Raw genomic sequence first — 14,371 nt, 5'->3', positions numbered from 1 at the left:
CTAAATTTTTTGGGCCTCCAGGGATACCAGGTATCCAAGAAGGAGGCCCAAGTGATGCAGTGTAAGGTGATTTATCTGGGCTATGAAATCAGTGCTGGACAAAGAACTTTGGGACAGGCCTGGAAAGAGACAATATGTCAAACTCCGAGACCACAAACAGTGAAAGAGTTACGAACTTTCCTGGGGATGACTGGGTGGTGCCGACTATGGATCTATAACTACGGACTGCTTGTTAAACCCCTGTATGCACTGACAACCACTGAACAAAAACACCTTAAATGGAACAAAGAGACCATACAGGCCTTCGAGTTTCTAAATAAGGCCCTCATGTCGGCCCCAGCCTTAGGACTCCCAGATGTGAGTAAGCTGTTTTTCCTTTTTTCCCACGAGAAGCAGGGGATAGCCCTAGGAATACTAGCACAAGATCTGGGCCCGTATTGATGAGCAGTTGCCTACTTTTCTAAACAATTGGACGCTACTGCAAAAGGTTGGCCTGGATGCCTGCGAGCGGTTGCGGCTGTAGTACTAAACATCCAGGAAGCCCGAAAATTCACCCTGGGCCAGAAAATGACTGTGTTGATGTCCCATACAGTATCTGCAGTACTGGAATCGAAAGGTGGACACTGGCTTTCCCCACAAAGATTCTTGAAATACCAGGCTATAATGGTAGAACAGGATGATGTGGAGATAGTAGTCACTAACATTGTCAATCTAGCCTCTTTCCTCAGTGGAAACACAGGGGAACCAGTGCATCATGACTGCCTGGAGACCATCGAAGCAACATATTTGAGCCGTTCGGACCTGAGAGACAGTCCTATGGAGAACGTGGAAAACTGGTTCACGGATGGAAGCAGCTACGTCCTAAGCGGTAAAAGACATGCCGGATATGCCATTACCACCAGTCAGGAAGTCATAGAGTCAGGGCCTTTACCCATGAGTACCTCTGCACAGAAGGCGGAAATAATTGCTCTGACCCACGCCTTGGAATTGGGCCAAGGCAAAGCTGTAAATATCTATACAGACTCGAAATACGCCTTTGGAATCGTACGTGCGCATGGAGCAACCTGGAAGGAGAGAGGATTATTGAACTCACAGGGCAAAAACATCAAGCACGCAGAAGAGATCATGAAACTGTTAGAGGCAGTCCAACTCCCTGAGAAAGTGGCGATCATGCACATTAAGGCACATCAGAAAGTGAACTCGGAGTTGGAAAGAGGAAATAGGCTGGTGGACAGAGAGGCAAAACAAGCAGCTAAAGGTGAGGTAAATACGGAGGGGGCCTTGGTCCCTGATGGGCAAATCTCCCTAGAAGGTAAGCCAAAATATACTAAGGAAGATCAGAAGCTTATCATCGACCTAGAAGGGTCGTATAATAACGAGGGGTGGGCTCTCACCCCACAAGGGAAACTAATCATTCCCTCTTATCTAACATGGTCTCTGATAAGGGAAGAACATAGGAAGAGGCACTGGGGGGCAGAAGCTCTATATAAACACCTGATTAGAGAGATCGTAGCTAGGAATCTATACACCACCATGAAACAAGTAACTCAACAGTGTGATATTTGCCTCCAGACTAATCCCAAGAATACCCCCAAACCAGAAATGGGCCAAATTGGGAAAGGCAACGGGCCTGGGCAACAACGGCAGATTGATTTTTCAGAACTCCCAAGAAAAGGGGGGTATCAATATTTATTGGTATTAACTGATACCTTTTCAGGTTGGCCAGAGGCATTTCCTACCAGGACGGCCAAGGCTTGGGAGGTAACCAGAACGTTAATACAAGAAATAATACCACACTTTGGGGTTCCAGCAACCATATCTTCTGACAGAGGACCACATTTCATCTCAAAAGTAGTACAACAAATTAGCCGCCATTTGGGTATAGATTGGCAGCTTCATACCCCATATCACCCTCAGTCGAGTGGCCAAGTAGAAAAAATGAACCACTTAATCAAACAGCAGATTGTGAAATTGGGACAGGAAACTAACTTGGCCTGGCCTTAGTCTCTTCCTTTGGCTCTCTTGTGCATACGAACCAGGCCAAGAGCAAAAGAGGGGCTGAGTCCTTTTGAAATTTTGTATGGACGACCCTGTGGAATACAGAAAGGGATGTCCACACAAGTGGGGGAGGAAATCATGACTTCATACATGGTGGCATTAGGCAAACAACTCAGCAGAATTGAAAAACATATGGTTGGGACTTAAAGCAGGGGTTTGGATGGATCTGTACGTAACATACGACCTGGAGATTATGTATATGTGAAGTCTCTTACAGAAAAGACCCTGGAACCACAATGGGAAGGACCGTTCCAAGTACTCCTCACATCCTTCACAGCAATAAAGATTAAGGAACAGAACGCCTGGATTCACCACTCCTGTGTGAAGAAGGCACCTGAATCTCCATGGAGAGTCACGCAAGTACAGCAAGGAAAGCTTACCTTGTCACGATGCTGATTGTAAGCCTAATAGGGGGACTTGAGGCATGGGAGAATAATGCCTTTTTGCAGCTACATGACAAAATTGCTAATGCCATGAACTGGTCTGATTGCTGGATTTGCTCACAATTGCCCACAAACGTAGGACAGGGCCACCCGGTGATTGCCACCAGTTTTCCCAACTCTTCGGAGATAGCCAAGGCCTTTAGTAATATATCCCTCACCGAATACACAGAGATACCAAAAAGGAATCTCAAGTGGCAGATAGATTTAAGCATACTCTGGAACGAGACCGCGGAAGTACCTTGTGTCCAGAGGTGCTACCTGGAAAACACCACAAAGAGTATGGGAGGGAATAGCACAGATAAAAAATGTGGAAGTACAAGTTTTGTTGGGGCTTACCCCAATTGCACGAGTTATATCAAGTATGGAGGTGCAAATATGTGGAATAGCAACCAGACTCGAAGAAACGTCAGCAGTACCCCCAAAGGCTGGCCCACCCCTGTGGGTCAGGGATGGTACTGGATCTGTGGGAAGTGGGGTTACAAAGTATTGCCCTTAGGGTGGAAAGGTCAATGCGCTATAGGGACTATAGTTCCTAACATTACTATTGTACAAAACTTAACTAGTTCAGGCACGCTCAGTTTATTACGAACTTATATGAAACCTGTGGCCCATCCAACCCGAGGAAAATGGAACTCTTTAGTAGAAAGACCAGCCAGCTTTCGTAGCTTTGCGAGGTGGTTTATCCCATGGTTGGGGGTTAGTGAATTAGAAAAGGCCTTAGTCAACATTTCGGCTACAATGGAAATTATTAGTAATGCTACAGCTGACGCGCTCACAGCTCTACAAAAAGAAATCTCTTCTCTAGAACAGGTAACACTCCAAAACAGGCTGGGGCTGGATTTGCTTTTTGCTAAAGAAGGAGGTTTATGTACGGTTATTGGTGAACATTGCTGTACCTATGTTAACCAAGACACAAGGATTGAAAAGGATTTATCTCAAATTTGGGAAAAAAACAAAATCTTGCATGAAGTGGCCCAAGATAACACATCTTGGGGGTTTAGTGACTTAATGGAAAGATTAACATCCTGGTTACCAAGTTTGACATGGTTGAAACAATTGTTTGTTGAGACAATTATGGTTATAATCCTGTTTATAGCTCTGTGTGTAGTAGTTCGATGTGCTTTATGGTGTTGTCAAAACACAGGGAATTCTTACAGCGAATGGAAGAAACATCAACTAAGGCAAAGGTTAGAATCAAATAAGTATTTTGAGAAAGTATTAGATAAAGAGTCATTGTATTAGCTGTAGTAAAAGAATTTACTAACCTTTTTGAAAAGGGGGGATTGATAGAACTAACACTTAAGGGAAATGGCAGGACCATTAACTAGCTTAAGCCACGTATCTAGTAACCTTAACCCTTATGTAAGGTGTTTTAACAAGAACTAGCGCAAGGAAGGGTCAAGATGACCTTTGCTCTGCTTACATATGCTCTTCTTGCATTTTTGTAACCAATCACAAGATAAGGAGGTAGTAAATCAGAATGGAATGAAGACGGAGGATTCTTTGCTAATTAGGTACCGGTCTGAGTAAGTTTTTTGTGGTGAAGGTGAAAAGTGCACAGTGAGGAAGACATACGGCCTTCATCCCTAAGACCCTGGCCCAGGACCACCAAGAGGCACTGCGCGTGCACAGCTGAGAGGAGTTAAAGACAGAGACAATGGAAATGATCTCTTGGAACTCACTGTAACAAAGACAGCCTTTCTGGGGAAAGATCATGAATATGTATAGGCGCTTTTTGAAAATGTAACATTCTATTGTATAAAATTCAAGGGGAATTGCTGCAAGGCATGCACGATTTTGGTGGGACCACCCCCCCACCCCCCGTGCTGCCCAGCGCTGAGTAAACATACCTACTTTACAACCTCACAGGTTGTGGAGTCCGCTTTCCGCGCGTCAGTTTGTAGCAAGTGTTTTACGCGTTATCTGCACCGTTGCCAGTTGTTGATGCCTTTCCCGTAGATTGTTAATAAAACTCCGTTACAGTGTTCCTCTGAGTCATTACTGTTACCCATTCATTTTGCAGCTCCGCTCGGCAGGACTCGCACCTCTGGGGGATACAAAGATCCACCTCTCTTGCAACCCACCGAGTGGGATGAGACAGGCTTGGATGAGAAAAGGCTAAAGAGTATAGGTGATAGTAATACTTTTATAATGCTAATAGTGGCTGTGTGAAGGGGGAGTTAGAGAAAACATGGAGCCAGACTCATGTTGGGTGCATAATAAAAGGATAGAGTACAGTGGTCACAAGTGGCAGCACAAGAAATACAACTGGGCATAAGGAAAAAATTTTTCCCCTTGTCAGTGGTTAAGCACTGGGACAGGCTGCCTAGAGCAGCTGCAGGGTCACCGTTCCTGAAGACCTTCAACATTCAGCTGGTCAAGGTTTTATGGTGTCTGGTCTAACTCTGAAGCTAGCCTTTCTCTGAGAAAAAGTTTGCAGCAGATTATTTCCAGTGGCCTCTCGCAACCTAAATTTTTCTTTGATTCTGTGTTCTAGAGTTCAAAACTTTATTTCAAAAGACTCTTGGGGGATTGTTTCTTTTTTTTACCCTTGCAATGGTCAACATGATTCAGAATTGCCTTGTTTTTCCTTTAAAAATGAGTTCAAAAAACTTGGGATGCAGAGCTCCTTTCAGAATTTTCAGAATATCTTTGTTTTGGCTAATATCTGATATTAGCAAATCTATCCTGCATTTCCACAGTCATCCCAAATAATTCCAACACTGGAATTTTAGCTATGATCTCCTTGATTAGAGAGGATAAACAGGAAATGCTTAATAACCTTGCTCTGAAGGGGAAGGTATTAGGTAGCTTGATATATATATTTTCAGATGGTTTTCATCAATATTACCACCTAAACATATCACAACCCTCAGCTGGATTGAAAATTCACTGATCACAGGAACTGCTTTGCACAAGAAGGCAAAAAAGAAGAGTATTTTTCTGTGTTTCAAATTGCTGCATTTATAAGACTTGCTACACTTTCCCTCACCCCTGTCTCCTTCTTTCTCCCTTAATGTTGCTTTTATGGTCCTGTGTCTTTTGTCTCTAAATAATCCAGAGTAGAATTTCACAATTCTCCTAGCCATCTGTTACTACAGCTTGTGAATTAAATACTGCCTGAGCGCATGCGTCTGTCTGTCTTTTATCGAATTTGAGATCAGAAACTATAAATGAGACACTTCTTCAGGAAAAATAATATTTATTTGAAATAGGAGAAAGCAAAGAAATAAAACAGGAAAGTCTATGAGAATGTCTATCTCATGGTAATGTGAGCAGTCTGAACTTTGAGTCATATGTTAATGAACCTATCTGTTTTCCTCAGGTTGGGCTCAATTATTTTAGAGCTTTAACAAGCTCTTCTTTGGTCCGTCTGCATTGTCTGAGCAACTGCTGTTTCTGGGCTATTCCTTCCCTCCTTAGGTCTTTAATCATACAGCTTCCATTTAAAATAACCCAGCGTATACTGGTGCAATAAATGTCTCAACGACTTACAAAACATAGTGTATATGAGCTGTTTTAGCAGCTTCCAGTTTCTCTCACAGTCCAATAGTAGGTGGCTGCCTCCTGGGACCAAGAAGAAACCATGATAAAACAACAGGTTTTCGGAGTCACCATGCCTGGAGCTGCTCCAATTTGCACACCGCCTTCAGCCTGCAGCTGTGTCAAGCTTTATTAGCTGAAGTCAGCAGGCCGAACAAATGCTGAGGACAGTTCAGATAAGTTTCCAAACTTTTGAATTTTAACTGAGTTAACCATGAATGGATAAACTGCCAGGATGTACACATGAATGTTAGGTTCAAATATTGAGGGGAGAAAATATTTCCTGTCAAAATGAAAGAAAAATAACAGCAGGATTTAAGATGATTAACATTTTTTCTTTATGCTCCTCTGTGAGGTGACAGTTATTGAACCAAACCCATGAAGTTTGCATAAAACTCACTTTAAGTGGTTTGACAATAAATAAAGGAGAAAAATTATTTCAGATGCTAAAGAGGTCTGAAAACATTTCAAGAGTACGAGGAATATATAATTTCCACTAACAATTCCTTGTGCCTCCTCATGTTGGTTATAAAGACTTGTGAAGCTGGTATAGTTAACAATGAGATAATGCAAATCACTTATGGTAAGGTAGTGGTCAGGAAAGTCAGGATGGAACTACTCCAAGACAGGTAGTTTGGGCTGCTATCGCTGTGAATAGCAATTTAACTATTTTTTTAAAATTCCTGTCCACAGGGGGAGTCGTCATCTTCATTTTTGAATAATTTTTTCCACAACCTACAGTTTTCTCACTGAAACACATTTCTTTTATGCAAAATTATTCTTGACCTGTTTATTATAAAAATTAGATGATATGTCTACACTCTATGTAATGTACATACATGTGTTATTGTATATGATATTGTATTATTTGATATTGTCTATATGTATTTCTTAAAAAATGTACAACAAATCAGTGATGTGAATTTGGCTCTGTATGCCTGTCCTATTTCATTTTCAAAGATGTTGTATTAACATCATAACATATTTGAGTTGCATTAGGGGAAGGAATAAATAATACTTTTTCTGATAATAATTCTGTGTTGTCTCTTATTATTCCTGATAAATCTGTTTTATTTCTCATTATGAGAGTCTGTAGTTCAAAGATTTTTTCCAAACTTATTTAAACTTTATATATTTAGGCTGTTCAGTTGCACAAAGAGGTCTAAACTATGGTATTTGCATCAGAGTCAATCTTTTGGAAAATATTAATATATTTGGTTCAGCATTTTCAGTTCAGATCAGTCTTGGTGAATACTGGCTTTCACCCCTAAAAGGGAACAAATTTTTTCTCCTCACTTTAATTTATAAAGACCTTTGGATATATGCAACCAAGGGTCTTGGTTACTTCCTCTTGTGGCCGTTTTGTCTCTCAGAAAACACTGTACAAGACAACAATATAGTTTCATGCAAATTGACCTAAACAAAACTGTTATGGTATAAATAAATGACTGTACTGTAAAGGCCTTAGTGCTTTTCATGTAGTTAGTTAAACAGCCGGCATTGGATTTGTACTGATGACTCATCCTGTGATCTTCCTTTTTGAAGGGAGGCAAAGGAAAATAATTTATTTCATGAACCAATGCAATCTTATAGCTCATTCTGCTTTCCACTGTTCTGGTCTTTTCTGTTTTGCTCTGTTTTGTTTAATGTCATGATAAACTCAAAGACTGTTGGTTCTCAAATTGTTCTAATTTTCTGAGATTTATTGGGAAAATTTTCCTTTAAAATCTTGAAACATACACTTCTACATTTCTCTGGTGTCCGAAATGTGTGGAGTAATTTATTTTTTCAATCTTGAATGCAAACAATCTTATTTTGTCATGAAAAAGTAACAGGAGATTTACTTACCTGTAATTCAATAGCTCTTGAAATAGAACAGATGTGATCTAATCAGTTGTCCGTGCTTAGTTAAAAGAACTGGTTAATGTTCTTCAGTGAAGATTAACACACACCCCCACACACCTCTCACTCCCCATAAAAACCCAAGAAAAAAGAAATAAGTAGGAAATTCAAACATTCTAATGGGAAAGAAAGTGCACTTTCATCACTGATGATGTAAGTTCTCTGATGGCATGAAAGATGTATGATGCATGACCAAGAGAGCATGATGAAAAGAAAGTAATAGAGGCTGAGGTTTGTGTTGTATTCCTGGTTTTGCCCTCCTGAATACACTTTTTACGTGCTTTTTACAGAAGTGAAGGAAGGTATTTTCTATTAGATTATAAATGTATATAAATTGAGCTTAGAGGCCTAATCATCTGTCCTGGTTTCAGCAGGGATAGAGTTAATTTTCTTCCTAGCAGCTGCTACAGTGCTGTGTTTTGGATTAAGAATGAGAATAATGTTGATAACACTGGTATTTTACTTGTTGACAAGCAGTCAAGGACTTTTCAGCTTCTCATACTGGCCTGCCAACGAGAAGTTCCTAAGAAGTTGGGAGGGGACACAGCCGGGATAGTTGACCCAAACTGACCAAGGGGATGTTGCATACTTTTTGATGTCATCCTCTGTATATAACTGGGGGGGGGGCTGTCTGAGAAGTGGGGCAGCTTAGGGACTTGTTGAGCATCAGCTTTGAGTGGTGATAAATTGTGCTGTGTATCACTTGTTTTGTATATTCTTTTATCAGTATCTTTGTTGTTCCCATCATCATCTTCCTCTTCTGTCCCATTAAACTTTCTTTATCTCAACCTATGAGTTTTACCTTTTTCTTCATCATCAATTCTCTTCCTCATCCCACTGGGAGGGGTGGGGTGAGTGAATGGCTGTGTGGTTGTTTTAGCTGCTGGCCAGGTTAAACCACAGCATCGCTGGATCAGAGAAGAGCGTGATGAAGCTCCTGTGCCAAAAAGCTTCCACTTGTTTTATAGTTGGGTCAGCTGGTCTAAAGAAAATTGTTGTAACTTTTCTACAGACTTTGCTTTCACTTTCCTTTTCAGATTTTCATTGCTACAATAAGCTTTATAAACCACATACATTTTTCTTTAAGAAGAAATTGCTTACTCTATTAGTGATGCTGTGAGAAATGAGGAGGGTCATAGAGTACTTGGACCTTAATTTTCACTTATCCTTAGCCCCCTTGATTTGCTCTGGCTGTGTAAAGTGGCTTTAAAATTGCATTTACCATGTCTTAAAGGCTCCTAATCAGTACCACTGTCAGAGAAAAGGGCCTTAGTGTAAATGAGAATCAGGCCTCCTGAAGAGTGTTTGCACAGCAGGTGGTCACTAAGGTTATTTAGCTGCAGCTGCTTCTGCAGTAGAGGCACAGTTAGAAAATTCACTGTTCAATGAAATTCCAAGTCCCATTTGCTTTGCACCTCCTAGGATGATCACAAGCCAAAGTATCATAATACAACACAAAGCTTGTGGACCTGTAAGAAACATAATGTATCCAAGTGACCTCTTTTTTCCCAGAATGTGGTCCTTTTACTGGTTAACAAGCTATCTAAGTGTGTAAGAACAAAATGTAGTGTTGGAATGCTTTTTAAATAGCTCACCAGTGCTGACACTTAATTTCTGTTATGTTCTGTAAAGATCTAATTTCTGCTCAGTACTACGCTTGAAGACAACTAAAGTTAGAGACAGATTTCAATGATTTCATATCTGAGTAGAAAACTACAGTTTACTGTTTTTGAAAAAAAAGTTATTTCCACAACCTCTTGCAATTTTAATTGACTATTTCTTGTCTTATTTGTACAAAAAAAAAAGATACAGAATAATAATAATAATAAAAAAAATCTCTTTCCTGTTCTTCCAGTACAGGTTGCTGATTCTTCTGTGTCTGGTTGGAACCTGGATGGATTGCTCAGTAGGTTACAGTGGCAAATACAATGTTGCCTGGAAATATCTTTTGACAAGCCTACAAAAGATTTTTTTGTAAAGTAAGTACACAGTCCTTGGCAGAAGGATGCATTGAGAGTGTATAACTCCTTTCATACACGACAATATTCTGAATCTGGTAGGTTTGTCTTCTGAAAAGTAAACAGCTTTTCATGGGTAACTTTAACAGCCAGAGAATAACATTTTATTCTAGCAGGAAAAATTTACTTTTCTGTCCAGAAAAGCAATAAATTCTCTGTGGGTTGAAAGAACATAAAGGTAGGTGAAGATTAGATTCATCCATGCTGTAACAAAGCAATATTTGTATTTTGTATTCTCATTCAACATTGTATTACTAAAATAGGTTGATATTAATATATATTATATTTGAAGAATACATTTATGAACTTGTTCCTGTTCTTTAAGATTTGTTTATGTTTTCTTCTGTCTTTCCTATCATTTATCTTGTATCTTCATATCCATCTTTTACTAGTTATTGCTTATATTCTTTCATTATTGGAGACAAGTTCATACTTTACAGGAAGCTGTTAACACCTAAATTTCAAGCTCTTTTGCTCTCTTTTGGTAGTAGGAAGGAACAAACATAGCTAATTGTTTTCCAAAAAATCCTTCTTTTCAGCTTTTCAGCAGGTTTGATCAGTTCACAAACATCTGTGGAATCATTTGTCCCTGAACAATTTTCATTGAGTCTTTTGGAGACAGGGCCAACAGTTTGGCATGACAGAATTTTTCATGTGACCAGGCTGTTATGCATACAGTTTGATCTTACAGCCATCTGATCTTAGTACAATTTTACTGGATTGACCTAAGTGTCTCAAGTGACATCATAGCCCTGCAACTCCATTTGGAAGGACTGTGTCTTAATTTCAGAACATTCGTGGCAGATATTTTTCTTATTCTTTCCATAAAGCAAACAAATTATTTAAAGTAGCTGCTTCGAAATCAGAAGGATGAGCTCTGTGGATCTAGTTTTTCAGTTTTTCTAAATAACTTTTCCCAGTTTAGTATCATAACAAATCAAAATACATTGTTATGTATTTGAACCTTTGAGGTCTAATTGTCCTTCTTGCTACTTTATAGCTCCTAATACCCTTTCATGATTATTTCCAGGAAATACTCAGTTAAATTGCTGAAGTCAACTGTCTCTAATTTTTATGCCTGTTGTCCCAGGCCAAAGCAATTGATATTTTGGGATTCTGTGAAGTTTGAGTCAATATATTTTTACTGTTCATTAACATGTGGGTTTATGCTTGCAAGTTTATAAGATCTGTTCCTACAAATTATATTTTCTTTCCTTACTCCTTCTGTTTTCATTTTCTTTACAAAGCTGAAGCTACGCTGGATGATCAAAACATCCTGTCCATCATTCACCAAAACCAAACAACCAAAACAAGTCCCACCTGCCTTTGATCTAAATGTTTAGTTTGTCTGAAAAGTCTGTCAGTAGCAGAAATATAATGAAATACATGCAAAAAGGACAAGTTACATCCTTGAGCATTTAGTAGTAGAACACAGCTGATGTGTCCTTTCTGCTTTTCATTCCAGCTACTGGTTTATTCCCAACCCAGACCTGTAGTAACCACGGTTAAAATCTAGTTGATGTTTGGTAACTGGTCATAATGGACATGATTTACAAATAGACAGAATGGAACTAAAACCAAAGAGCAAAAATAAAATAGCAGCAGGGCAGAATACTATATATGTATTGAAACATAACCATATTATTTTAAAAATTTGCACATCACTCCTAACTATTTCTTCTTTTTGCTGCATCCACACATTGAGAAGCTGTTCACTGAGACTTACCCATCCACTCTCTGTTGCTTGCTGGCACTTTGAACCAAAGCCCACTGACTGGATGACCAAATGTTACAGTAGAATTTTATCAATGATTTCCATGGGACAAAAATTACAATCTTAATTTTTTCAGAAGCTTTTGTAAAACCTTAAGCAGCTCGTAAGTTCCCATGTTTATGTAAGGAATAAATGTACTGTCTGTAGCTTTTGAAAATAGTTTCATGAGAAAGGTTTGTTTTCAATTGACATGTTTAAAATAAATAGGTCGGATTTTTCATTGGCTTTTCAAATTAAATCTTTTATCACAACCATAGCAAAATGACTGTAGAAGTACTTTATTTAATGACAATGTTTTAGAGAAATATAAGAATTAAAATTCAAGTTAATATCTAAGGTAAAACTTAATCTGGGAAAAAAATTAAAAATAATTTCAATAGAAAAAGTTTATTTGTCAAGAAGAGTTATCCTGCTTTTATTAACTTCTGAAGCAAATCTCATTCATCATCTGATCTCTGTTGTTATGATTTCAGTACTTAATATTACAAGTGCCCTAATCATTTTGCAGGCTGGAATAAGTCTGACTTGCCTATCAAATTGGGCTAATTGACACTGTCAGCTTTGTTTACATGACTGGCTAAGCGAAGTTCATATGATGGAACACGCTGGTAGAATCTGTTTCTAATGGTTGCATCCAATGGTTGCCACTGCAATCCAAGTAGAATAAATACATATCCATTTTTTAGTGCAGGAAACAATGTCGGCTTTTTTTTATAAAGTCCAGGTATGTGACGTTCCCTCTATATGGAAACCGCAGTCACGTTACGGGTTCTGCTGGGGAATATGTCCTGGCTGATACTAATAATTTTATTTTTATTTTAACCATGGGTGCAGGTTTTTTATTGCAAAGAAAATAGGGTAAAAAAAAGTCAAGTGCTGTACTGCAATCACATTTACTTGTAGGACTAATTTATTTCATTTTATTCTGTTCTGATTGGGCTTAAACAAATTTTGGTGAAATGTCTCAGTTCTGTTTTTAGAAGCTGCTATTTAATATTCAGAAACTTGCTCAATGCCACTGCCTTCTTGGGTGTACATTGCTGATACTTCATCTGTGGTGATGAAAGCTTCCTCCTCCAAAAAAAGAAAACCTAAAGTGTGAATCTGTGGAATCTCTAAGTGATTCTTCTACAGTGTCTGCCCCAGTAGAAGAAACCTGTTTTTCTTCCACAATTAATGTAAAAATTAGATGATTTATAATATCTTTTTTCTTAGAATACCACGTAACGGTACATTTCATTTCACCCTGAGAATGCACAGTAACTTACAGAGATCAGGGAATTACAGGGTATGTAAACCCTCTGCAGTGACGAACTCTTCACCTTGTTCAGGCATTATAGGCACATTGGAGCCTCTTAAGAAGAATGACAGCTAGCACTGAGTTTACTGGGACTTGTTGAAATTTACCTTTTGTCATGACTGGTTCTTTTGTTTCTCTCTGTTAAGTATGTACAGAAAAGATTGAGAATAATACATGGCTTCTTCCCAGGCAAGGCCAAAATTGCAATGCAGAACTGTGAATGAGGCCCATAAAAGAGCTGTCACAGAAGTACAAACAATGCTTCCAAACAAAAAAAGGTGTTCTAATCCAGGAAAATAAAGGATTGTCTTGAAATTCCATACTGCAAATAAAAAGATATGTAAGAGTAATCACAGCTTTCAGTTTCCTGATGTTAACTTTGATTATTCATGCCTATTATGTTCAAATATACAAGCGATGGTTACATCAGTATGAGTATATTGTCCTCAAAACCTTTACAAAATTTACATCAGACCATAAAATATTAAGCTTTTTTCACTCTAAAGAGGAAAACAAGCAATACTAAAGACTACATTGCTTTATATATAGTTGACTAAATTCTAATATGAATTAACCTCTTTTAGCCATAACATTCTGCCTTTCCTTAGAGGGGGGAAGATGCTGTTAATTTCATGTATAGTTCTGTGCATCTTCTTTGTTTTGGGATGTTTTCCCATCTGAAAAGCATATTCAGATATTCAAATTTAGTCTAAGTCCAGTAGGCTAACTATGTCCGTTCATCTATTTACTTTCATTATAAGGGATGCTTAATGTTTGTCCAACTAGATAATGCCGCTGAAATCTTAGTAGTTTTCTGACAGTGCATCATTGCAAGAGTCAAGTAATTGGAGGGTCAGTCCTTAGTTGCCATTTCTTATCTCAGTTCCACTTTTTTCTTTTCTTTTATCCTATCATTTGCTTTTTTTTACTTATAATGGAAGATATTACTGGAAATCTGGTATCTTACTATGTTTTTCTACAATGGCCTTCAGCTTTATGTGGGAGCCCAACATAAGCCTTTGTGATGCAGACATACTTCAATGAGTGGCTAATGATGGGCTGTAACAGGAAAGTCTGATATTTATGATTAGGCAGCGATGAACATTCTTCTCAGAATAATTAATTCTGAACCACATGTGGAATCAGTTGCTGAGCTCAGTCAAATATTCAATGGATGTTCTCATCCTCTTTTTTTTTCATTGATGAGGATGTGGGCAGACTAATATAGACAGCAGAATATCTTCCCAGCTCATAAATTGCCGAGTCACATTGTCAGAAACACAGCAAAGAAAGCCAACAGTATAGGCTGTATCTTTTCCTAACTGTGGGGATT

At 38.6% G+C, this 14,371-nt stretch overlaps 1 protein-coding gene across 1 annotated transcript; it reads left to right on the top strand.

The window, feature by feature from the left end:
- Positions 1 to 2,447: 2,447 nt before the first annotated feature.
- Positions 2,448 to 3,743, top strand: LOC129206769 (endogenous retrovirus group V member 2 Env polyprotein-like). The gene has a single exon (XM_054826583.1). The coding sequence runs from the start codon at positions 2,448 to 2,450 to the stop codon at positions 3,741 to 3,743; it is 1,296 nt and encodes a 431-aa protein (XP_054682558.1).
- The last annotated feature ends 10,628 nt before the right edge of the window (positions 3,744 to 14,371 follow it).

Source organism: Grus americana, chromosome 5, assembly GCF_028858705.1.
Source record: "Grus americana isolate bGruAme1 chromosome 5, bGruAme1.mat, whole genome shotgun sequence".
Taxonomy (NCBI): domain Eukaryota; kingdom Metazoa; phylum Chordata; class Aves; order Gruiformes; family Gruidae; genus Grus; species Grus americana.
This window is presented reverse-complemented; position numbering and strand designations above follow the sequence as displayed.